This window comes from Zosterops lateralis, assembly GCF_965231275.1.
Source record: "Zosterops lateralis genome assembly, chromosome: Z".
NCBI lineage: Eukaryota > Metazoa > Chordata > Aves > Passeriformes > Zosteropidae > Zosterops > Zosterops lateralis.
In genome coordinates, this window is record NC_139800.1 from 39,693,975 (window position 1) to 39,721,607 (window position 27,633).

At 35.7% G+C, this 27,633-nt stretch overlaps 1 protein-coding gene across 5 annotated transcripts in view; it reads right to left on the bottom strand.

Annotated features, from left to right (window-relative positions):
- Positions 1-27,633, bottom strand: part of CDC14B (cell division cycle 14B) — a 43,117-nt gene that overhangs the window by 1,715 nt on the left and 13,769 nt on the right. For 2 of the 5 annotated variants that reach the window (XM_083883754.1, XM_083883758.1), the window contains exons 5-13: positions 19,785-19,861; positions 18,206-18,272; positions 16,655-16,717; positions 15,727-15,814; positions 15,170-15,400; positions 13,257-13,395; positions 12,972-13,125; positions 12,117-12,217; positions 2,778-2,894 (exon numbers count right to left, since the gene is read on the bottom strand). In XM_083883754.1, the coding sequence (XP_083739880.1) occupies positions 2,778-2,894; positions 12,117-12,217; positions 12,972-13,125; positions 13,257-13,395; positions 15,170-15,400; positions 15,727-15,814; positions 16,655-16,717; positions 18,206-18,272; positions 19,785-19,861 (1,037 nt within the window). Of the gene's footprint in view, positions 1-2,777; positions 2,895-9,518; positions 9,665-12,116; positions 12,218-12,971; positions 13,126-13,256; positions 13,396-15,169; positions 15,401-15,726; positions 15,815-16,654; positions 16,718-18,205; positions 18,273-19,784; positions 19,862-27,633 lie in introns of those variants that run through there. The other 3 variants (XM_083883756.1, XM_083883755.1, XM_083883757.1) reach the window with 3 other exon arrangements.

A 27,633-nucleotide genomic window follows, 5' to 3' on the forward strand; every position in this document is an offset into this window, starting at 1 on the left:
ATGAGCAAATGGCACTTCAAAGAAAGAAACAAAAAGTAAAAGTCACTGCATTTAATAACACGGCAATACTGATTGTTAAGAATGCACAGACTGGTCTGATCACAGACAGTATGAAGAAAATTCTGTTCCATGCAGAAATGCAAAATAGGATTCAAAGTGCCATAATTTCATTAATCACATTTGTGTAAAGCATTCCTTTTCTTTTTCTCCCTTTGAGACTGTAGGAAAAGTAGGAAGAATAGGACAGAAACATTAATATTTGTTTAAAGCTAGGTTTAGATTACATATAGAAAAGCTCTGAAATGCTGCAGGTAGTTTTCAGTATTTGAACAGAGGTGTAGAAGGCTGCTTTGTAATACCTGGCAAAGCAAAAGCATATGAGATTTTTAAAGTGTATTCCTCTTATTTAGATTTTGTGATATCCCTCAATACCGTTTTCATTCTTTAATACCCCATACTCCCCATTATAATTTTTGTAATAACTTTGCCTGCTTCCCTTAAGCACCTCTACCCATCAAAATGCCTTTACCACTTAAGACTTCATTCCTGGTCAACTACTTACTGTAAGTTTAATTTTAATTCTGTTCTGTGTGGTAACATGGAAAAGACCATTTAACTTGTGTCTTATGACTCAGTTGGTTTGGATGTGAAGTATGCACCTTGTTAAAATACAGACATGAACTTCTTGGTAACTGGCAAATTTACAAGGAAGATGTCTTTACTAGAGGAATAAGGGCATCCACAGAGAAATACTGGGTTACAGTCTAGCAATGTGATTTCCTGCAATTCAAAACCACTGTTATTTCAATCACAAGATAGGTGTTATGTCCATCAGAACTTTCTTTCGTAGAAGGCAGCTGATGTCTAAAGATGTTCCACAGAGGAAATGCAATGAGTGTTATAGATTCGGTTGAAATTCTTTGTTCTCTTTAAAAAGCCAGAAGAGTATTTTAGCTGTAAATAGCTGTTTTGGCTGAAAAATCATTCTGGAGACAATCCATGGCAGTGTGTCCAGCAGTCTGAGGGATGAAATGGCAAATGAATTCCCTAGCTCTGCAGATTAATACTGCATTAGGATGGGTCACAAGTGTGATTCACACACAGAAAGAATTGACTAAAGTGACATAAAGCAGCAAATGAGATTGATGTAAAAATGGTGAAAGATATTTCCACTGCAATGTATCAGAAAGAAAATGAAAGAATAAGGATACACAGTAATGCCAGAAATTCAGTGAAGTAAATGAAGTCTTAACAAAGACAAGTGTTGGTTAGGGCAGGATGTCAATATTGTAGAAATAATTATTCTCTACCCTGCAATCCACTTGATCTGTATTAAGTTCAATGAATCTGAGCAGTATGAGGTAATACGAAGTGTTCATACTTCAAGAAATTAAACTTAAATGAAAAGAAATGCTTAAAAAAAGACTGATACTTTTTCAAATGCTACAGGAAAAACAAAAGGACACCTACAAGAGTAACAACAAGGTACTGCATTGTAAATCCATTAAATGATATGATCATACCAACACATCCTTCAGAGGGCCCATCACCCAATTAGCCCTCTCAGATTATAAAACAATTAAGAGCTCAAAAATGGACAGAACAAGGATAAATTTGATTATTGGATGGAAATATAAAAGTAACTGACCTTCTTAGACCTCCAAAGTTAGAAGAAAAGAAACACTATATTATGAAGTGTTTGGGGTAGAAGTTTTACGAAGTCCATTAAAATTAGAATGAAGTAATTTATGAAGTTTGAGATCGAGGCCTGGTCCTTGGCCTTCAGAGTCATAGACCTGGCAATACACCTCAAGGACTTCTTAGAAAATTAATGAAATCTTCTGTGAACTTTGCTGTTTTCTCCTAAGGATAGGTATTCACAGATCACACAAAACAAGGGTCAGCTTGGAGAAGTGCTTTCTAGGAAATGAAAATCTCTCTTCAGATCACATATATGCATGAATGCAGTGACGAAATGTTGCAAGCAGGTTAGGTTAAAACAGGGAGAAGCATGAAGAATTAAAACAGCAGGCAGAATCCCATCAATTCTATTTAGACCAAAACTGACATGGTGAAAATTAGGCAAAATGGAGAAAAATCCCAACCAACCAAAAGGAAAACCTGGAAAAATATGACTGATTTTTAATAAAATATTTATTTTGGAAAAAAGATTTTTTTTTTGGTATGTTGTTCAATAAATCAAAACAAAGTCACAACTAAAAATTCTCTGAATAGAATTTACTGCAGTCCCTTGACTATTTCCACTGACTAACAGAGTGAATATTTCATAACGTGTTACGTTCAAGGTAACAGGATGAAGAAAGATAAAGAAGAGCTCTGTACGGAAAAAGAGTGTATTTTATACACTTCACCTTTCCACAACCACTGCATTTCAGCTGTCCACTGAATTTTTGCTTGTTTTGACTTCATGCACTGGCTAGTTTTTGACAATGCTGTAAAGAATTTTTCCATCTTTTACTCCAGGCAGAGGGTTTTTCATGTTACCAAAATCCCTCATCTTCAATAGTTCTCACTCTCATTAGGAATTACTATATAAAATTCTTAAACTTTTGCAGAAGACTGAACAACATAAATAAATTACCTAAGATGTAAGGTGCCAGGTATTCTCAGTACCTGACAAAAAGCATGTAATTATTGTATCCACTGCTGGGAGGAGCTTTGCTGTAGTTCAACTCCTTCTCCTAGCAATGGAAAGTGAGAAACAAAGTATTTGCCTAGAAAATGCTTACAGGATCTGTAAAGAGGGTAACTCTCACCTTTTTAAAGTGTTTTTTCTTGCAGCAGACCTGGTAGTTCTTTTAGTAATGTCTGTACTGGCAGAAATGCAAGGTTCAGAGGTTTTATTTTTCTGAACACTGGACTGGAGAGTTACTCTGTAAAGAGTAGGAAAAAAGAAAGATTATATAATTGGAAAGTTTCTAAAAACACTGGAAAGAGGGTGTTACAGTTGCAATAGCGCTAACAAGTATCAGCTGGCTTCTCACAAATGAAGTAAACTCTTCTGCCAGAAACACATCGTTCTCTTTCCTAACATCCCTGTTATAATTAGGGTAATGCAAGTTGTTTTTATTAGGAGCATAGCAGCTTGCTTTGCTGGTTGGTTTTGTTGGGCTTCTTTTGCTTTCAAAGAAGTGATCAAATTAATAATTTTGAATATTCTGTTAGGTTTTTGGAAGACAAAAATATCCAAAGCTGCATTTAAAATTATGCTACAAAAAACCCCAACAACAACAAAAACAACAACAACAAAAACAAACAAACAAACAAACAAAAAACCCCCACCCAAAAAAACAACCAAACAAACCCCCCAAACAAACAAACAACACCACCACCTCCCCTAAAAACCCCCAAACCAAAACACAAAAAAGACCCCACCCCCATCCGAAAATCCAAAAAATCTTCCCTGAAGTATACAACAAAAACAAACCTTATTTTCCAGACTGACATGGAATATACAGAATGAATTCAAAATAAACCCCAAGTAATTCAATTTGTGATGATCTAAGACTAAATCTTCAATTAACCATGAGATATCCCCTTCAAATAGGAAAATCATTGCAAATATTAGAATTTTGCTTTTAGAGGCAATTACCGAGTTTCAAATACTCAAAACTCAGCTTTACATGCTGGTTGTGCTCAAATGCTTCTCGAAAAGGATCTAGTGCAATATATTAACTCTTCTTAAACAAACAGAAAAATCCTAGTGTTATGTTAAAAAAGAATTCCAGATTCCAAAATGCAAATTGTTTTTATCCACCAGACAACTGAAAAGAAAATGTTGTCTTTTCCTATATACCTGTAGTAGAATTATGACACTATGGAGAAAGTGACAACTGGTCAATGAAGTCCATGGATATCTATTTAGTGCCTCATTTTATACATCTATTTTCTATTCCATCTGTGCAAGGTTCCAGCTATGAAAGTAAGCACCATTTTAGAGATTCTGACCTAAGAGCAAATTAGCTATTACTCTTTATTCTCCTGCTATTATTAGACTCTAATTTTCAATGGCTTCACTGAGTCCAGTTGTATGAGCAGATTACACTAGACTGGAAACCAAAACCTTCATTAAATTGTGTAAGTTACAGTCTGGTCAGTTAATACTCTGAAGAAACTACTTTCACAGAATCCTGTACATGAATGCTGAATGCTAACTTTTGGAGCAAAAGTGAACATGAATATATGGGGAGAAAATATACATTTATATATTCATGTAACATACTCACCAAAAACAGAAATGGAAAAAATATCCAATGTTTCCATTGTTTTATATGGGTTTGATTTCAAAATCAGAACATGCATTTGAGATAACACAATTTCATTTAAAATATATTCTTTATGCAGTAAAACTGATCAGCAACATTATTTTACTGTACATTTCTTGATTAGCAAACAAATGAGTACATAACCACAAATTTCAAGTATTTTAAACTTCTACTTGAAAAAATCTCTCTTAATAGTTCAGCCTTGAAAAATATTGTCACTTGATTTGCAAATGTTCAAAGAAAACAGCCAGTTGCTCTGAGGTAAGATACAAGGTTTCAATGACAAGTACTATGAAAATGCAATGCAAATTCTACTGTAAACACAGGACATTCGAAGCTGAAGGAATTGCTTTTACAGGAAGCAGAAGAAACCACCCTCAGATACCTTCAACCTCATATCATACTTCTTTAGACAAAATAAATTCTTCTAATGAAAATGTTTTCCTTGCATGCCCAAAGTGAAAACATTTTAAACCTGAAAACTTAAGCTATAGTTTCTACTGTGATTGTAAAACAGTTTTTACAAAAATATTGTTTGTTAAAATATTAAAATTATTTTTTCAGTGCTGCAGTTGTCATAAAGAATGAACAAATTCAATCTACCACACTTTCAACCAAGCACTAAACATTACAGCAGTGGTGAAATTAGACTTGCATTATACCTTTCATCTGTGCTGATAGAAATTTCTAGGAATAAACAGAAAGGCATGAAGTCTGCTAAACTTCATAACATTTAGTCACTGAAATATAAACATGAACAAATCATGGCACACACTGGTTTACTAGTGCTTATGCAGCCAGAAATAAGGAAAAATTATGTTTTCTCCTTAAATACGTACATTTGGTGTCTTTCTGCATAAAATGCATGCAATGTAGATATAAAAGAAATCAAAAGTTATTGGAATATAATTTTTATCATCTTTCTCTCATAAACACCAATTTTTTCTAGTTACCAGAAGTTCAGAAAACTGGTCAATGTACATGGTTTAAACCCATGTACTTATCTAACATGAACTGAAATATGAGCCAGCAGTGTGTCCTTGTGGCCAAAAAGGCCATGGTGTTCTGGGGACCATCAGGAAGAACACTGCCAGCAGGTCAGGGGAAGTGATCCTGCCCCTCTGTTCAGCCCAGGTGAAGCACATCTGGAGTGCTGTGTCCAGTTCTGGGCTTCTCAGGACAGGAGAGACATGGAACTCCTGGACAGAGTCCAGTGGAAGGATATGAAGATGATGAGTGGACCAGACATCTCTCTTATGAGGAAAGGCTGAGGGAGCTGGGTCTGTTCAGCCCCCAGAAGAGACAACAGAGGGACCTCATCAGTATCTGTCTGTATCTGAAGGGGGAGTGAAGCTCTGCTCAGTGGTGCTGAGCAATAGGGCAAGAGGCATTGGACACAAACTGATGCACAGCAAGTTCCACTTGAATGTGAAGAATTTCTGAACTTAATACCCAAAGTTCTTTACTGTTCAGGTGACCGAGCACTGGAACAGATTGTCCAGAGAGATTGTGAAGTCTCCCTCACTGGAGATTCAAGAACCATTTGGACACAATCCTGTGCCATGTGCTCAGGGATGAGTCTGCATGAGCAGGATATTGGATCAGATGTGGTCTGTGGTCTATTTCAACATTACCCATTCTGTGATTCTGTGAAGCACTATGAATTATCAAGGTAGCATTTTGCACAAACACTAAAACATTCATCTTTTCAACATATCATAAGGTAGCCCTTACTTCCCAGAGAATTTCATCTTACCTGTTCAAAACAAAGAAAGAAAATAAAAGAAGCTCTAAATGGAAATGTGACTTATAATAAAAATAGCCAAAACAACCATCATGAAACCAAAACAACAGTGAAAACATCCTTGTAAGTTTGCTGCATTTGCCAAAAGGAGATAACAAGATGCCTTATAGGACCAGTTCAGAAACAGCTGTGAGCAGGATAGAATCTTTAACATCATCTGCTCTTCAGTTGATATGTAATTTTTACATCTCAGATATATACAACTTCACTGGGCTACTCTACAGTAAAGAATAATTGAAATCGCTGAACAAAACATTCGCTAAATTATCACACAGATATTTTTATACAACTAGACTTCCAAGTCTGATAGCACCTAAAGGAAAACAGACAAGGTTCCATTTACACCACTGTCTCACATGTTGTTGCAAATAAACACCCGGAGCTGTCTTTGACCCTGACAACTGTCAGCTGAGGAGCAGCAACAGTGCTATCACAGCTTTAATCAGAGTGCCACTGCGTATATGTTAAAGGTGAGAGAAGAAACTAATGTATGGAATTTTGGTTTAGCGCAATTAGACTAACAGCATCACTTGACAGCAGATTCAATAAATACGTTTTATAATGGATGTAGATGAAACCATGGTAGAGGAAATCTTGCCAAAGTGTCAGCATGAAAAAAATACCCCAAACTACATTACAGAAGTGTAAGATCTCAGGACACCTACCTTACTGCTGTAGCTGTTCACATAAAATAGTATGTCATAAACTTCCAGAAACACCAGCAAAATCATCTGATGTACACAAAGCTTTTCTAACTCAAAGGGATATGATAAAAATGGAAAAAAAAAAAAAAACCCAACCAATCAACAACAATTAAAAAACTCCATAAAAACAACCAACCAACCACAAAAAACCAAACCAAACCAAACAAATCCCAAACCAAACAAAAAAAAACCCCAAACCTGCAGGCTACAGGATGTTGTAATAGTCACACTTTTAAACACACATTTACACTAAGAATTTTTCATCTCCAGTTCATCTGTAATAGAAGCATAACTTGGTAGTTCTGATCCTAAATACACACCACAAATAGCAACTAGTTTATACACTGCTTTCTTATTCAAGCAAATACCTTGGTCTTTAAACAAATAAAAACCTGTTTAAAAGGAACATGTTTGGGTCTGTAGCAGCAACTTTTAAATAACTCTTAACTTTTTTTCATCATTTAACTCAGTGCAAGGGTAGAACGTGGGCACACCACCAGGACACAGAAACCCAAACTCCACAACCCAAGACAAAATCCACAAAACTTGAATTGCAAATAGTGTAGTACACATTGGACAGAAATCCATCTACATGACAAGTTTTTTTAAAATACATGATTGCAATATCCTAAAAAGGGATGAAGAAAAGAGAGGTTACACAGGTGCATGTCTTCTCTGTCTGCAATAGGCATTTTAGTCTTGCCAGCCAGTCTGGGCAACCTGTATTACAAGGTCTGTCAAGTGCAATACTGCTTTCTCCTTCACCACCTCATGATTTTAAAGAAAATAGACCTGAGACTTCTTCTACTCTTCCAAGTCATTGATAAGCAACAAGTGACTGATAACTCTTCAGCATACAGAGCTCCAGCCAACACAACTGCCAGGCTAGCCCAGATTGATCCATGATCCTTACTGATAATTTGATCTCTTAAAACACGAGAGACATTAGCTGCAGAATGGAGAGAAAGTTAGGTAAGCTTTTAAGAAAAGCCTAAGTGTTTTTGATCCCTATACTTAAATCAATATTGTATGATTGTTAATCCTGAAAATCAAGCAGCAGCACCAGTAATTGGAGATTCACAGCAAATGGGAATAACCAAATTGCTTGCATCACATCTACCAACATCAAATTGTCTTTTTCCCTCTAGCAAGGAAAAAGTGTTACTAGTTTTTAGACAGAACACAGACACAGTATGGGAAAGAAAAGATGATAGTTGACTGAAATTTATCTTACAGCACAGAACTGCAAAACAAAGCAGAGATTGTTTCACCTCTTTAACCTGTGTTTTAAGTTTAGCTTTTTAGTATGTGTTCAGAAATCTGAGATCTGACTTCCAGAGACCACTGAGAAAAGAAATGATGCTCCATTCAGTGTAAAACTTTGAAAACACACTTCTTGTATTATTTGAAATAATGTGTCTCAATTATGTTATTTGACAAAGTTAGGGAAAAAAATTAAGCTGAAGTGATCTTTATTTCTTCACCATTTTTTTTCTCAAAAAGAACAGATTAAGATGACCTCAGTGAAGGCTGACTGAATAACTAACCTGTCCAAAGTCTCCTAGTTCTTATTCTATAGTTACTCAGTCACTTAGGTTAGCAGAAAGAGTTTCATGCTTTTCTAAATTTTGCAGACAAAAAGCTGCAAGGCCAAAGTTAAGGATGACAGAAAATCTCAACCCTCATGCCTGTCATGAGAGAATGCCTATTCTTACTTAGTAAAAGATTTTCTCACCATTTTTTAAATCTGAGAGCAGCAAGGTTTCAAGCATTCACCGAAAGTAACCATTCTACTTTGTGGGTGGTGATGACAGAGAAGCTCCAGGGAGACTCAGAAGCAAGCAAGAAGTTCATTTGCAGTTCCTGGTAGTTCTGTGTGCTGTTGGAATTTTTGTTTGATCAAAAGATATAAGTTGTCATTTGATGAAACATTGCACCTTTTAAGTAGAAGCAAGGCACAGAAATCATTGCAGCTACTCCGATGAAAGTGGAGTGAAGAAAGAGTGAAAATTGTACTCAAGGAACTGAGATGCTATTAATGTTTTCTCAGCTGATGAATCCAAGTAACAGAATAAAGGAATTTAAGTCGTCTCCTAAAGCTCCAGAAAACATAAGTGTGAACAAAAGACAATGAAACCAGACTGCCTGGGTAAACAAGTGAGCCGTGACCTAACACTGCAACCTGCCCCATCTTTTATGTCAAAAAGGTAAAAGTAGTCATGTTTTATGCCATGACATATAATATTTGAACTCTTTATGGAAATGAAGACCTACTGACATTTCTGACAAATTCTAATTCTTGGCATTTCATGGGAATAAAATCATGTGTTGGGAAACTAGCCTGCTTTGCAAATTCATGAACTTTGAAGTAAAACTGAAGCTAACTTTGCTAGCATTTGCATCTGCAATATGCAAAGGATAGAATCATATTTTAAAGCAGTACTTTTTCTTTCTTACAGATAATTTTGTTTATCTGCAGAGAAGAAAAGCTTCAAAACTAAAAACTATTCTAATTATAAGAGCTTTTGCCTTTGCATATTGCAAGCAAGCCATAAAAAGCACTCAATTATTCCAAATAGTATACACAAGAATGTAACAAAGCCGAGCAGTGAAATGCACTCTTGCAACAAAGCCAGTAAGAAACATGACACGAAAACATGCATTTATGAGACATACTAGACAGAAAGTGTGAGCTATTGTAGAGAAATGAAATGGGACACTTACACAGTGGCTCTTTCTCAGGGGGTCCTGATGGTTACTATGTTCTTAAACCATCTAGACAGAATAGCAGGCTGGGCAGAAGGGAGCCACATACAATCCACCAGATGACAATGCTACACAATGTAGACACCAGCATAGCTAGGAGCCATCTAAAAAGGGATTGGAGGGGGAGGTAGAGATGAAAAAAAAATCAAAAGCAAAAGCTATTCATGCATTTTAGCTTGTTTCAAGTTCTTCAAAAGGATACTGCTTTATAAGCTTTGCCAAGCATTTTTTACTTTCTAAGACTAACAATCCAGGCAGTCATAATTTGCCAGTGTAGCACCCATGTGCTGCTGGAATCAAAGCAAATCTGAAATCCTCACCCAAGCTACCTATTTCAAAGAAAGTCTGTATCACTGTTGGAAATAAATGCACGTGGGAGCAATACATCTATGACCACTTGCTGCCATCTCTTACACAGTTGTATCAGCCTGTATTCACACATCCTACTGCACAATCACACATTCTGATACTAAAACATTACATCAGAGACAGGTAAGTTTGCAGAAACAAAGAATTTATGTAAACAACTAGATGATGGGGTGTATTACCTTTCTGTGTAAGAAGCAAAAGCCAATTCTTAATCCTTTGCCACAGGTGCAGAATACTACTTATTAGAATGTATTTAAAATATCCAGTCATCAACATATGAAGAATTTATACAGCCAACTTCAGTAAACACTCTATACAAATCTCTTGTAACTTAAAAGTAAATAATGCCTCTAGCTTTCAAAGACTGTAACTGTCCAAGCTTCTGGTGCTCTCACTTTGCTCCCCCAACCCCCCTTTTTTCTTCTGAAATAAAACTGCTTGGAAGATATAGAAGCTTCTGTTTGTTTGTTTAGATAAAAGTAAGTAATTTCACTGCAAGAATAAGTATTTTAATGGGCTAAACTAAACAGGAAAGAGACAGACACCTCTGGTAGTAGAAAAAACTTCTGACTCATATAAGGCAGCCAAATATTCCTTGCAATAAAAAACCAGTAACACAAAGAAATGTATGAATTTACACATTCATTTTTCACCAAATTATTTCAGTACAAGCTGCAAACCATAAAAATAACTCAGAAGAACAGAAAGAGGTAAATTGAAACTTCTTGAGTGACAATGCACAATGTAAAAACCAGCTATAAGCTCTGGGTCAATTATTTTAATTCTACACGAGTACAAGCTAATTAGAGCAGACAGGTTGCAGAACATTTCATGAGCCAAATAATATTTTAATAGTAGCTAGGTCTTGTATTAAGAAGACATTAGGACAATAGCTCTGAATAGATTATCACACAGTCTACATTTATTGTATGGAACATACAGTAAGTGTGTGGCAATTAAATACTTGACAACTAAGGCACTTCTGTGCCTTGGAAACTAATCTGCAAGGTAGTTGTTTTTTACTGTGCTATTTGAGGTAACTGAGGTGATGTGTTTTGGCATTTTTTAAATGTCAGCTGGGCACAGTCTTTGTTCTGAGTATGTTGGTTCGTATATGGCTGCCTGTGTAAATGATAAGCATGAACAGAAGACAGTAATTTAAAACAAAAGCAGAAATTAGACATAGCAATGAGTGAAGGTTTCCAAAGATATATTCCTTTACCTCCATCACATTTTTACTAGCTACTTTTCACTTTTTCTAAAAGTCTGATGACAGTGGTGCTCTTAAAAAAGAAAAAAAAAGAAAATAAAAATGCCAGCAAGGTAGGAGCATCATATCCTATAAAGGAAAACACAACAAAAGTCCAGTTGACTGTGGCCAATGACTTTGGTGATGTGCCATTTGCAAAAGTCTGACAGCCAGCCAGGGATCACCATTCCTTTCCTAACAATCAAATGAGATCCAGCCAAGTTTTGCAAGTATTGCATTCTCTTGCAGTTTATTTGAGGGCATGCAGAAAGATTTTGTACTTACAGTTGCTACAAGCTACAACCGATGCAAACTTTCTTTTACAGGTGGTGTTTCAGGACTAGCCTAAAATAAAGAGACTACCAGTTTCACTGACAGAAATGCGCTTCTTTGAGTTTGTTTACTGAAACAGTGGCTACTCTACCTTCCAGATCCATCAGACATTTTCACAAAGCCTATAGGATTTAGGGAAGTTCTTTTCCAAGGAAGAGAAAATGAAAGGAAGCTAAAAATCCTTCTTTCAACTCTTTTCAGGTAGCTGACTTTACTTCAAACACCAGCACAGATGTTATTTGAGCCAATTAAATAAAAACACAGAGAGCATATTTGTTCATTTTTACACTACTATAGGAAAGACAAGGGAATGTTTGTGATTAAACTAAAAGTAAAGCATTCAAAAGTGCTATAGAAGCTTGTAAGGTGCAGAATACCAGCACCAAAAGCTACGCAGAAAACTAGAAATTCAAACATGCAGTTCTTCAACCAAATTGTCCTGCCTCCTCAGGATTCACCAAGCCTTCAGAGAAATGGTGAATCCCATGTTTGTTTTAAGGGAGTAAAAGCAGCATTGATAACCAACATCTGGGGGCAACAGGAAGTATGCATGAAGAGAGGATAGAAGTGTTTCTGGCATTTTATATATTCAGAAACTGACTTACGCTAGTGGAGATGCAGTTGGAGCTTCTGCTTGCCTTTTGCTTTTCAGAGCACGAAGCTTATCCCCTTGTGTTAAACAGTTTGTTTCATCATCATCACTGTACTGGATAAGTGGAGGGGGAAAGGGATAAATCAAGATTAAGTATAGACACTCTGATAGGTTAATTCTTAACTTTATCTTAAAGCTTAAAATCAGAATTATCTCAACAGGATAAAGTCAAAGGAAATTTATTTGCATAAATATAGTTTTGTTCCTTCCAGTTTCCTGTTTGCTGCTTTTGAAGCTGTAAACCATTAAGTGGTGTCATGCATCAGAATATTGTCTACTTTTAATGCATTGGAAGCAATATATTATAAAATCTTTGCTTAGGTACAGTATGATCTTCACTAAATACAGCATTTCTCTCCTTCACTTGCCTTTTTAAAACACCAGTACTGTCTTTTTCAAAAAGCACTATCAAAAGGTATTATAAAGCTGCAATTACTTAGAAACTAAAATGAGTAAAAAACTTCACCCTTTCATCCCCTCCCTTTAAATACACACAGTGAAGAAACAGACAATCCAAAATGAAATCAGTGTTTTTGATTGCAGAATGTGAGTACTTTTTTTCTATTATTGACCTAATTACAAAAGACTACAACATGGTGATGTTCCTACTTCACCTGTGTTCTAAACTCCATTTTTCATAATTGCTGTGCCTAGTTTTTCCTCCCCCCATATCCTTTTATACAAAAAGGGTGAACAGAAAAAAAAAAATTGATTAACAAAGTTTTAGTTGTACCCACAGGTTTTTTCAAAACCTGAGAGATTCTCAACAGTTCCAACTTTTACAAGAGCACAATATTTGGATGGTTACCAGTTCAATGTCCTTTTGGATGGTTCTCCTGTTTCTTGTGTTATTAATTGAAATATCATCTACTCCTGACAGAATTCTTGTTACAGCAATTTTATGGTTTCGTTTCAACTTTGCACGGAAAATATCCCCTTCTGTCCAAAGTTCTGCCTGTTTGCTATCATAACATGGAAAAAAAGGCCCAAAACACAACAAATTAACACTGAAGATTGTTAAGTGTACAATAGAAGAAGAAGAAAAATGCATCTAGATTTATTTTTGGAAATAATTAACACTCAATCTACTTACTCCATCAGGAAATGCTGTTGTGGTCCAATCACAGAACCAGGTCTATTTATTCTGATCCAGGCAATAGTTTCAGCAGCTGTCATCCGATAATGCTTCATGATGTAACAGGCAATAAGTGTGCCAGTTCGTCCAAGACCAGCTGTGTAAGATAAAAGAATTACTTCTTTTATATATCCATCTTCATCTGGAATCTGCTGTAACTACAGACACTGTTACTTAGAAGTAGTTACCTGCCTAATTTATCAAAACAAATTTCTAATTATCAAATATAGTAAGGGAAACTTACCCTTTGATCTTTTTCTTCATATACAAGGTTACTAACACACTGTTCATGTTTTTTTGAGCGAGATAACCTTCCAAAGCCAGCAACTTTACAAATACCCGTAAGTTTACTTTACTTTTTTTTTTACTTTACTTTTTTTTTAACTTACTTTACCTTTACTTACCTATCTACGAATATGTATGAAGGTATGAGAATGTTTTAAGCATGAGATAAAACAGTTGGCTTTATTTTTTTTTCCCCAGAATTCTTCCAGCACCTTCTTGCAAACTAATCATACATTGCACTGAAATCAGATGTTCTTCCAGCCCCTCCTCTACTTATTTTCTTTATTTCCCAAGAAAAAGACAAATTTTGCAATAAGCAAGTCTGGCCACTAGTACACAGGCAAGAACTACTCTAGAGTGAGAAATCTGATTTTAAACAGCCCTCAAAACAGTTCTATTTGCTTTGGGAAACATGAGAAGCAGAAGAGGACAGCTCCAGCTAAGTGGCATCTCTCCTCAGTCATTTGCTGTACATGCAAATCATATACCACCTTCCCTCATTTAACAATTCACTGATCAACACCAGTATAAAAATTTGCGCATAACACAACAGCCAAGACAACCACACAGCACCTTCCACGACTTGCTCTGTTTTAGGAATGGGCTACAACATTCTACACTTCCTCAAGAGTATGTGCAGGCTAGACACCATTAGGATGATATCTACCACAGAACACTTTTGAGTGACAACAAGGCATTTGTATCACTCATACTCAATATTCTGGCATAACCAATTAAGTGAAATGCCTGAATTTATCACCTCAGTGAAGAATAAGAGTATGCACTTGTTTCCCCAGAGTCAAGATGCTGGTTTCAACAATTCTTTCACTTTCCAGTATAATTCTGTTAAATACAGCAAATGGATGGCAGATACAGGAACAAAAATGCGGTCTTTGCAGGGCCAAAGCAAACAGGTTAAGAAAAGGCCCTTCTCCTTCAATCGCAGCATTATCAGGTACACTAGTGATGTAAAATTGTGGAGAAGAAATGTCTGATAGACTATTAAAGATGGTGTGGGAAGGGAAACATACTGCTTCCAGAACCACAGAAAACTGAGTAACTACACTAGCTGCACTGGCCAGGCTCTTAAAATCTTTGCAGTCTAACTCCAGAGGAATGGATATTCAGAGCATGCCTAAACTAATATAAAGAGTTTCTGAGGGATGAAGATTTTGGTGGTTGTAGAAGAATACTCATATATTTTGAGGAATCTCCCCAAAATGCTGCACTGTTTCCAAAAGTTTAAGACTTGGTATATTTAAACATGTATTTTCAGAGAGAACTTGACAGGAGTTCAAAAGCCTGCCCAAAACATTCTTTGAAAGTACTAACACTTTCTAGTAGAAAGAGTTGTTAATGTTGGAAATCTCACTTTCCCCAATCTCATTTTGGGAATGGCTGGGAAGATTTTTCTGGAACTTAACAAAACTAGAAGAAGTACTGAACAGAACCATAGAAATAATTTGAGTGGAAAAGTTGCAGTTTGGCAGAGTTAATAACTAGATGTAGTAGAATTATACTGAAAATACCTCAGGAACTGTAATTATAAACATCACTTGTAATATAAACTGTTTTTTACATCATACCTTTGCAATGAACAGCTATTACACCTTCAGCATTTTCACAAATATTTAGAAATGTTTTAACTATAGTATCACTAGGTGTGCTTCCATCAGCAAAGAAGAGATCAAAATGCTCAAATCCAGCATCTGTAAATCGTTTGGCATCATACAGTTTTTTGTTGAGGCGTATTATAGTGGTGACCTTATGTTGCTTGAAGTATGGGAAATAAGCCTCGGGAGCATGGTGGGGATAGCCTATTTGAGAACAGAAAATAAAAAAAAGAGAGTAAGGCTTAAACTGAAGAAATAAAAAAGACTAAAAAACAAGGTACGAAAACATTTTCAAAATAGAGACAACATAAAGAAACAGACTAACTGAAAATGAATTTTTAATACAATCACCTAGGTCAGATACAATTAAACCAAGCATTAAAGTTTTACTGCCAGAGTTCTTATAAAAGGAAAAGAGCTAAGGAAAAAACACACTGTTTGAGGAACAATTTTTAAAGCTTGTTCTTACTGATAACAATCAACTAAGAAAGCAGTGGGCTTGTGTTCCCCACCTCCTTTTTTAAGCATACCATTTTCAATTTTACTTCTTGAATGAGGTCCACTGAAGGCAATGAATTTGTTTGGTATTATCCAGTTAAAATCTCCATTTTCTGCTCTCTGTCAAGAGAAAATGCTTGGTTTATCATTATCCCTGTATTTTCAGGCTTTTCCTTATTGTTTCAAAATACATGCTATATAGAATTGATATACTATTTTTGTCAAAGGAAGTTGTGTTAGTTGCCTGCTTTCTTTTTCATCAGAGCATGACGCTCTCAACCTCACGTTTCTCCCCTGTGCTCCGGTCTTTCTAAATCAGTTTTAGAACAATGCAACTGATGCCCCTCAGACAAAGAGCAATTTCCAATTTTTTATTTTTTATAGGATTTTAAATTGGTCTTACCAATTGGTCTGCTCACAAATTAAATAATACTTTTTTAAGCTCTAGGAGCATTTAATTTTCTCTTTACAGATATCTGGCAGCTTTGCATTTCTGAGACTGCATATGGCCAAGAGTTGCAGTCCTTCATTGTCACAATAATTTCCTATATCCGAAAGTGAATTTTATGCACTTGAAAAGTTTCCCAGCCCTGTTTCCTTTTTTACCTCAAAGAGTGTTATTACATTTTTGCTGTATGTTCTCAAATACATACTTTGATTGTTCTGTAGCATTCAGTTAGACTTGGGCTTGCATGCCTTTTAGTTTTTCATCAAGACTGCTCAAGAATATCCAGGGTTTTAATAATAATGGAGACTCCCATTTATTTCCATTTTTGAGCATAATTATGCTTAAATCTGAATTTTAGTATTCTCTCTCCGACCATGAACCTTTAACTATCATAACTTAGAGACAAAACAGAAATGGAACTTAATACCACAAAAATAATAGCAAAAATTATAAGTGATTGTTTTAGCATTAGTAACAGCAAACAAATAAAAAGATTGATATTGAACACTTACTTCATAATGCTCATATTCATTTACATCAAACGTACTAAAATCCAGGAAACCATACTGCAAAGCCTAAAATTCAGAACACAACTCTTAACAAGATGCCTCTTCAATGAGGACAATTTATCACTCCTCCTGGTTACATAAAGGTCTTTAATACACACTCTCCTCTTTCTTCACATAATGTAAGAAATACAGATAAACTCAGTCTTGCTTGAAAACAAATTTCAATGTAAGTGAAGTTAGATGAGTAAATCGACTTTTTTTGTTTTCACTGAATCACTACAAAAATCCCAGATTACTGAAGTGTTTGGTCTTTTCATTATTGCTAGGTGCACCAAAAAAAAAAAAAACCACAAACAAACCCAAAACAACAAAAAAACCCAAAACAAAACAAACCCCAACAAACCACCAGCAAAAAATATCTATTGAAGCTATAAGTAGATTCTAAAGACCACATTCAAGAACTGGAAATATTTTTTGTGCACAAATGCTATTTGCCAGTATCTTCACTGATTTGAAATTGTTTGCAGTCACAAAGCGCCAAGTAGATACTACTGTGAGTCCATGATGTCCAATAATTATCCACAACCATAATACTTAACACTGTACAAAAAATGTAATAATTTGGGTAACTAATAGTTTTGCCACTTGTTAAAACAAGCACAAACACAGATAAATCCCATATCTCCAAATATTAAAAATACTACATTCTAATTTTCTCTTTTATTACCTAATCTTTTGTAGCCTTCCTTGCTGTTCACCAGCAAGAACAGCAATGCACCAGTCTTGGCATATAAGTTCAAAATTTCAAAATATTTAAATACCCAAAACACCAAAATACCCAATTTCAAAATACCCAAAAAAGCTGAAAAGTCACCAGTCTTCAAGAAGATGACTTAACCAGTAAAAACATCAGTATTTGGTAGAGATAGCCATAATACAAAAGACAACATACAAAGTACAGTGGAGAGCTGCAGAATTCCCCATTTTACTACTCATATGGACTAAAAAGAATGTGTTTTGATTCCTCTACCCTTCAATGCTGTATTACTTCACTACTATATTGCTATAAAAACTAGATCTTATAATTTTATGGTTAAAAAAGAAGCACCTACCTCCTAACATTTGTTCTATTTCTATTAAAGCAAAACTTGAAATCATTAGCATGTGCTGCAAATGCCTGAAGTGTATAGCAAACCCATTCAAAACCACTTTCAAAGGCTATGTTCAGCCTAATACGTAACACGAGGGGGCATATAATAAATTTAACACACAGTTCTTAGGATTAGAGATTAATTACTGTCCTGAGAGATTACACAAGTAAAACTCAAAATTCCCTCCCTAGTGTCTTCACTTGTTGATTATATACGGCATTGATTGACTTCTATGAATGCTGCATCTACTCTTGTGATAATGCATAATGCATAGTAAACTAGCAACAATCAGCATATCTGCTACTTCACAGCTCTAATTGGATCCTAGTTCTCTAAGCCTTCTTCTTCAGATAAGCAACACATAGCTAATTTTTTGAAATGTGAAAAATATTAGTTTACTGACCTTGTTTATTGCATGAAAACAGTCCAGTAAGGTCAGATGAAAACTGCAAGTACCAAAGGAAGCATCCCTATAAGATATGATGACCAAAACATAATTATTGCATTTTAATCCAAGTGAAAGTAATTGAAGATACTTCTCTAAAACACTTTTAAAAAATTACTTCAAGATAATTATTATTAAATGAAATAATTATGTCAAATGATGACTTCATTTCCCATCCCGTGAATCTTACAAGAATAACAAAACATAAAATAAATTATGTTGACAGATCCAACAGTGTGATTACACCAGCTACAGTTTCTGTAAAGCTGAAATGTTTAATTTTTGACATGGATTGTTAGGATAAACATTTTAGTAAATATAATAAAATATTTTCCTTAAGATGCACAAATAGTTCATGCTTAAACAAGAGGAGAAACTAGTTTCATTAAAACTGCTTCTTTGAAACACAAGTTTTTTAATTCTGTTGATCCAGGAAGTGCATATTCTTAGTCTGTGACCATTACCAAATTTCATAAGCACCACAGAGTAAGAATTCTACAGGAATACTATAGTGAAATAAACAAATAAATTGAATTGAATCTACACCAGAGAATATTATGCCTTGGCAGAACACCTTAAGACCATACAGTCCTTATCAGCTAATGTTTCTAATAAGTAAAAAACATATCATGTTCGAATTTTAACGGAGAGGAAGAAGAATTTCGAAGAATCTGGATGGCTGTCTCTAGTGTTTTTTTCTATCCTTTCCTTTCTTATGAATCAGTGTGTAAAGAGGCAGAGATTAGCAGGAGACAGAAATAACAGAACCTTATTGAAGTAAAAGAAAGGACACATAAAGGTGACATCATAGTAGCATGTGTCTCTTAGACCACCTGATGAGAAAGAACAAATGGTAAAGCCATCTACAGATAGAAGCAGCCTCATGTTCTCAGGCCATGGTCCCCACAGGGAACTGCAACCACTCGGATGTGTGTTGGAGGGATAGCACATTAGGGCACAGGCAATGCAGAAGATTCCTGGAATGCACTGATGACAAGTTCCCACTTGTCAAATACGTGCAGCAATCTGTAAATACTGTCTTGTGCATAAAGAATGCTATTAAGTACTGCAAGCCCTCTGTGGTAAATGACAGATATTTTGCTATGTTTAACTATCAGCTACTGGCACAAAATCAGACTGCCAAATGAGAAGCAATGTAGATCAAAAAGCTCAGTGAGTGGATACAAATGAGGGGGCTCCTTCACCTTCTGCTGGCACACTTCACTACCACCTGGTAACACCTCTGATTCACTGAGCACCTAAAGTTCAGACACTGAGTGTGTCCCAAGTAAGAACTTCAAAACGCACACACAAAAAAAACCCCAACCAAAAACTAAGCAGACAACAATCCAACCAACCAACAACAACCCACAAAAAAACAAACAAAAACCCCCCAAATGAACAGAAAAAACACCCCAAGACACAAAACCAAATAAAACAAAACCCCAGAAGACCAACAAAAATTAATACTGAGAAATGTTACATTATTCTTCAAAATATTAAGGTATACAAAAAGTTCCATCAATTTGTTATTTACCTGAAAGGAAGATATGAAACACTTCCGGACAATATAAGCCTGTACACATCTTCTGGGGATTCTCTCAGGTATATTATCTATTTTTGGAAAAAGACAGAAAAGGAGAAAGATCATTTTAAGACAAGTGTCAATAATTTCAAGTCATATGTTTACTACAGGAGGCATAATTAATTATCATAGAGTGCAAAAGTACTGGAAAAGAGTGGCATCAAGAACAAATGTTTGCAAGTGTGCAACAGTAAAACTAACATAAACAATAAAAAAAAAAGTGGTAAATCTAAAGAAACATATATTATAAAACAAACTTTATAAATTTGTGTAGGAGCTGTTCAACTACAGACTACAGTGAAAAGGCTCCTGGTTCATCAGGATTCTTACATTTCTACTACAACTCTGTTTGATCAGTTTGTAGATTTTTTTTTTAATTAAACTTTTAAGATGTAAATCAAAACATTAAACCTGCAGAGATATCAGCAAAGCTATGAATCATCTGGTACACAAACTGTTGGAACACTCAACAGACAAGACTAAAACAGTTATTTATGTATGTTTTGATCTTCCTACATCAGAACATTTGCATTAATCCAAATTCTGTACTTCCTTCTTTGCACTGCTGAGGCAATATCCAGTAACTAAATCCAGATGCCATAAACTAAGAGAAAACAAAAATAAAAATGAAATCTGTAGCTTCAGAGGCAAAGTACTAAGAATAAAATGAATCAAACTTTCTACTGTAAAAAAACACTCAGAAAAGAATTCACGAAGGACCAACTTACGATCCGTATGGTCTTCCATCACATGTCTGTTCCCTCTTGGATAGCCTTTAACACTAAGGTCTCCTTAAAGAATACCTAAAACTCCTCTTTTTTGCATATCTCTTCTTCAAATACCATTAAACACTATCCCCAGCATGGCCAGGAGGTAACAACTGTTATAACAAGTTGTCATTAACAGGTCAATATTCAGTAATTTTAAGTTAATACTTTTTCTTTGAAATTGCTTTAACACTCTACAGAAATTTGTGGGTTTTTCACTAATGTTCAGTAAATTTATTTCTTATATATTAATGACACCTTTCCTTAGTGTTATTTGAAAGCAAAAATCCTCATGAGTATTAATTAAGCATCTTCCAAAAATCAAAACATGGAGTATTTACTTTCTGTTGCTTTGGACATTTTTTCTTTAAAAAGTTGGCATTGCCTTTCAAATTTGTTTGATGCTGCCTCAAAGTCAGTTTGAACAAATGGCTTAACGTACCTTAAACATGTTCTTCTCCACACACACACAGAAAACAAGAGTTAGAACAGACATTGCTAATAAAACCCAACAAACAAACCCAGCTTGAAACACAACCTAAACAGACAGCTAAAACAGATGTGGCCAACAGGTGACCCTTTTGATTTTCCTGATTCAATTAGTGTGTTAAGTATCTTCTGAGCATTCTTCCCTTGAAACTGGCAGAAGAAAACAGAAAAATAAATCTTTCTTGAGACATAGCTAAGTAATGAAAACTGCTTGTTTTTTGTGTGTGCATGCTTTCACTGGGGAGAGATAAGAGACTTCTGCATTTATATTTGCAAGTATACACCCAAAATAGAAAAGATACTTTAAAAACCTCCACAAGTATCATTGAATAGCTTATCCTCCGATGGCAAAATTCATTTTCAATTCTGCAGGCATTCATTGCCTGATTTGGATGTAAAGGTTATCTTCCAAGAAATTTCAAATTGTGTGCTTTGATACAGTCCTATTTTGCATCTTGCAGCACAGTGAACACATACTGCTAGCAACCATACAAATCAAGCACTTCTTGTTTATCAGGAAGGGAACCCTGCCCCTGAAAACCTTACAAACCTGAGACATAAAATGGAATAAAAACCAGATAGTAATTAGACAGAGTTTGTAGCCAGAAATGAGTCACCTGGAAAAAACAGGATTACAGAATCACAGAATCAATTAGGCTGGAAAAGATCACTGAGATCATCCTAGTCCAACCTTTGCCCAAACACGACCACGTCAACTAGACCATGGCACTGTGTGCCACATTCAGTCTTTCCTTAAACATCTCGTCCACCACCTCCCTGGGCAGCCCATTACAATGTTTAATCAATCCTTCACCCTTCCTTGTAAAGAAATTCCTCCTAATGTCCAACTGGACTTAAGTACTATCACACTGTGTAGTATACAGAGTACTAATTGTACCACAGGCGAATAGAAATGCAACTAATACTAGCTGATTTTGTAAGCACATATAAAAGCTCAGCTGAGGTATGGGAGAAATCTTTGTCTTTCTGAGCTACCAGCTTCTTAAAGGAAACAAGATTGAATTCAGAAGCATTTGTTTACAAGTGTAACAGTTGCAAGAGACATTTTTTTTCCATCTCATTGTGTTGTATTAAAATAAGTTAACTAGTTCTAATATGTTAGTTCTCAAGCAGAGATCCTGCTTGTGAAATTACATTATGAGTGAAGCTGCTAGAAACACCTTTTTAACATACATGTATATGGGCATGGACTTTTCTTAACACAGCTACATAAGAACACTTCCTCCATACAAGGACATTGAAAAAACCCAATCTGATTTTGCAAAGCAAAAATACAACTTGTATTGTACAAGTAAAGCAAAATACAGTGTATTTACTGAAGAAGGAAACCCATTCTGAAACAGAGATCCTACTACACTCAGCTGTGACACTAGTACACACAAAAGGCACAAAAAGTGAACAGCTGCAGAGACAGCAGTTGATGAAATGGTCAGATGGTGTAGTCAGTGGAAAGTGTTTGCAAAAATATTAGGTTAGTATGAGAATAGCTGGATGAGTGCATGGTGTAGAGTGCTTCAAAGGGGAAGAGTGATATTGACACATAATGGAAAAGTGGAAAAGACCGTAAACCTAATTACTTCATAAGGAAAGTATCCTGGCTGTAACACAACACAAGAAGCTGTGATAGTCAAAGTGGAGACAGGATCAGTTTCTGTCACAGCTTAAGGGAGTACCCAGCTAGAAATCCTGGATATGACCAAGGCTGGATGAAGGCTGAACATGGGTGGGGCTTGTTTTTAGGCTGGGGTGAACCATCTACAGTAACAGGTAAGACTGAAAAGCTTAGAGAAGCAACAGATGTCAAAGGCAGCCGAGGCCACACATCTGCACTAGGGAATGGTCTGCACCAAAAGAATTCCATGACAGAGAGCCAGCACTGAAGATCTGACATCTTTACTATATACTTCCAGCAGCTTTTAAGCTTAACAGCTGGGTTTAGTCTGGTCCTGTGGACTGAATGTCCATTATTTGCTGGGATTACTGCTACACTGCTCCCCAGGAAGTAAATCAAAATTCAGTAGTCAGCATTTAAGGAAAGATAAAGTTCAAAAAATATTTCTCACACACCTGTATCTACATAAAACTAAATATAATACTGCTTCTGACCTGGAGGAGGCCAGCAAAGCCTTAAAGATGAATAATATCATTGGAATGATGTGAGTGAACAAAGGACTAAAGAGAGCAAATAAAGAGGAAAGAGAAAGTAGTAATCAAATATCTGTAGCAGACAGAAGTGTTGAAAGAGAAAAGGACTTTCTAAGGCAGCAAGCAGAACTGAAGTTTTAGAAGAGAAGAGAATGGAAATGTTGATCTGATGAATAAAGAAACAAAGATATATTTGTAAATTAATGAGGTATGTTCTGGGGGAAGGAGAGGAAATGAGAGAAGACAAACTCCAGAAATCAAAATATACAACAGCTGGAACTAATTTGTCCAGATACTGATTACAATTTATGTTTCTGCTATGCTTTCTAAGATGATGAAAACTTTAACAAATAAAGTTGTTTTCTTAGGTTAATACCAGTAAAGAACCAATAAAAACGACTACTAAAAAGATAAAAATACTAAAATAAATTTTAAGCAATTATATTAGATGTTATTTAGGAGAAGCAGACATTCTCTGGGATAATTTTTATCCTTTTGTGTATAAACAAATGAAGTAAATACTATTAGAATTTTAAAATTATATCTCAGGGGCTCCTTTCCTGCAACTAGGAAAATATTTAAATTTAAAAAAAGGCCTTATTTCAAAAAAACTTAGTCAGTGCAGCATGCATCTACAAGTTCAGCTTTTAGAATTTTCCTACAGTCACATGCAATTGCAGATAGGAGTACACATACATATCTATACACACATAAATACAAACAGAAAACCTCTTAAAATCTTTTAGAAATCTTACACTTAAGTACCTTACATGAAAATTGTTACTATAAGGAATTCAAGGCAAACATTTCATTTTATCACAATCTGCAGTCACCTTGTATACAGACAGTTTAGAAATTAACTTTTTTTTATGCATACATAGAACATCCTACTGAACTTCAACATATAGCCAGGAATTTGCTATTAGCAGTTGAACCACTAACAATGTTCTAATCATCCTTTTCATTTAGGACATCTGCTTCTAATTAAGGAATTGCAGGCACCTCTGTGAATGGTCAAGAACCATCTAAGCACTGAACAGTGGGAAGGGGCACTCAAGCACTTCTCCTGCCACCGTCGCTACACAGTCAACAGCCGCTTTCAGGTTCACTCAATGAAATACAAGGGTTTGCACAATTAGGTAACCCAGTCTTCAATTATGAGCATTTAAAATCAACCAGAGAATGAGAGCTTTTAGCAAGCCAAGTTTTTGTCTGATTCATTAGTGTTTTCAATTCAGCCTTATTTTTTAAGCAACCATTTCCTAGATTATAATAATTGGAATGGTATCCACAATAGGATGCAAAGTATTCCTGGTGGAAAGGGAAATGAGTTTCTGGTTAAAAAAGGCATCTTAACTTTCAATACATGGCACTGCCAAGAGAAATAGTAATGCTGCGTATAAGACAAAATATGTTTAGTAATAATAATCTATGATGTAACGTTGCTTTTTCAGGAAAATTAAATAGGCTATTGAAATAAGTTCTACCATTAGAAACTATATCAACTGAAGTCTGTAAACAGCACTTCAAATTCATATCTACGATGTGCTCAATACAAACATGCTTATCCATCTGTTCACCCTCAACTGAAAAATCTGCTTAAGATTGCTACTTAAATCATACATTTTACCAATCATGCTGACTTAGAAGCCAGAAAATAATGAGATAATTAATTTTAAACTGCTAACAAGCAAATTTTATGAGACACGGCTATGTTCCAAAAATGTCACTCACCAAAGACAGCTTGAACTGCTGTAAAGAGAAAATAATTAAACCCGCCCATTCTGAATAAATGCAAGTAACTGCTGCATGCGACCAGACTCAAACACAAGCTCATATAGTTGTTATAACTTTAAAGTATTAAATTTTTTTTTTCATTAAAACCTCAATTGGATATACTACTCAGTTAGTAGATTAAATTTCAAGCAATATTCCTTAGCACAAAACACTAGATGTTGCAAAATGAAAACAGAAGTTTATTAGAACAAAAAGCTTCCTGTATGGATTTGTATTATAGTGAAGAAATGCATGTGGCCAACAGTTTTGGTATTGGCAGAAACAGTCATTAAGTGGATAAAAGCGACAGAGTGAATAACTGCCTGTCTCTGGCAATTCTCTTCGTTCATCATAAACAAAAGCAAGAAACTACCAATTACTTTTTAAACAGCAGAGGGAAAGTATAAAAAACTCTGAACTGACTGAACTGGGCACATCACTACTTCATGCCAGGTAAGAAAGCAACCTAAGACTATAGAGTGAGGGACCTCCAAAAGAACAACTCTTCTATGGAGACAAGCAGTTTTGTAGGAACATTCTGGAATAGAACCTAGTACAAACAGCAGGAAAAGTTGCCGCTGTGAAGATTAATCATGATTTCCCAGATACAACTCAGAGAAGGTAGCATTTTAGAGGATACAAACTCAGAGACTGCCAAGACTCCAGGCAACTTCTGCTTAAATGAAAGGTCAGTACTTTGTCTATCTTGTCCCTGCCACTTGCTCATCAAGCACCTCTCACCAAAGCATAGCTGAGGGTAAACATGGTTCACCACTCTAAATTTGAGCACTGCCACAGTTACCCATTCACCATCACCCAGCCTGGATCACTAGACAGGTTTATCTCAGGCTTAGCCAGAGATAATTCTGCAAGTGTCACAGTAAGAACAGAGCAGTTCAACGTCACACCAGTGGGTGCCAATTGATTCTCCAACCTCCAGCTTCTACCCAGTGTTAGGCCCACAACTAGGAAGGATACTAACAAATTGAAAAGGCAAAAAACCAATACTATGGATTAGAATGGATGAAGGAAACGCTGCTTACCCTGAAGAAAGAAGATGAGAAAATAGACAAAGTACAGAGATGAGTCCTGGAGAAGGTGACCTGAATTACAGCAGTTCATGGGGCGGTACCCTGGGAGGGTCACCCTCCAAGTACATAATTAGTGCCAGGCCTGAGAAAAAAAACACTGTTACTAAGTTAATGTAGCCAAGGGGAGAGGGGGGAGCTTGGGAATTGGGTGGACAGGGCACAGAGAGTACATTTTCTTTCGTAAAATAGAAGGAGCAATGATGGAAGAAGCAGACTTTCCTCACCCACAGTCAAGTCCTGGTGAAAATCAAGAGAAGCCACTGTAGATACCAACTCAGAAGATCACTGCTGCTTTGGTAGTGTGGTAAGGCCTGAACAGTGCAGATAGCTTTCAAGGAAAAGATTTTTCTTTAAAAGGTGAAGAGCAAAAGCTTCCCCCCTCCTCCCTTCTTTCCCTTTTCCCCCTCCACCCAAATAAAGTGTAAACATTCAACCCCAACACACTGAATTCTGGCTACCCTTTGTGTGGCTGAATATGCCAAATTTTTGCTAACCTACATAGAAGAATATTATTCCCATTATGTCTGTAAAAATGTAGAAACAAAATACAGAATTAAAATAGATAAAAGATGAACAATAATGGGATTATGGTCTAAATTGTTGAGATTTACTCTAAAAAATTAGTATTTTATTCTAAAACTACACATAGAACCATGTATTTGTAAATTTAGTTCTTCACTCTTAAGGCCATGTTATACTGAAGAGCTTGAGTTAGGCTGTGCTGTCACATCAAGGTACACCTGGAAGGAAGCAGCAGATGCAGGAAGGGGGAGAAAGAAGTATGTAGTCTGGAGAGTTCATAAACTATCTCCACTGAAGAGGAAAGAAAGACAAGTTAGATGAAGGGGAATGAGGGAAACATTAAAACACATCAACTGTGAAGAAAAGACTGAGAACAGATTTTGCTCAAAAACAAGAATACTAATAGCCGCCCTTAACACACCACAGTTAATGAAGACTTTCATAATTGCCTTAGTAGTCCAAATGAGCATATTCCCACATGATATATATACACACATATACATTTGAACAAAAGATGACAAATGATAAATCATGGTAATATATCCCAATTCCTTTAAGCAGAAGTTATAATATTCTGTTTAAGAATACAAATTTGAGGTCAACAAGCCTTTGAAAAGACATACTCAGAAGTTGAATGTTTATGAGGGCATAGAAGTGCCAGAGGAGAACTATTCATATACAGTTCATTATAGTTTTATAGTTTAAATGTAACTGTATTAAAAAAAAACCCAAACAAAATCAGAAATCACACAGACTCCCTGTGTCTTGCTATTCCTGAAAACCTTGCAGCCTGTTATTCCTAATAAGTAACTTGCAGCACCTGCACCAACAGAGTAACTTGCACGCAAAATTGTGCTTAAGTGCAGAAGCACTCTTTTTGTGACTGAATCTGCAAAGGCCACATTCCCTTTTACTTCCTTCCTCTTCCTTGAATGAACTGAAACTCCCTCAAAGTAATGTATTTCTTATCCTTCCTCAACCTAAGGTAGA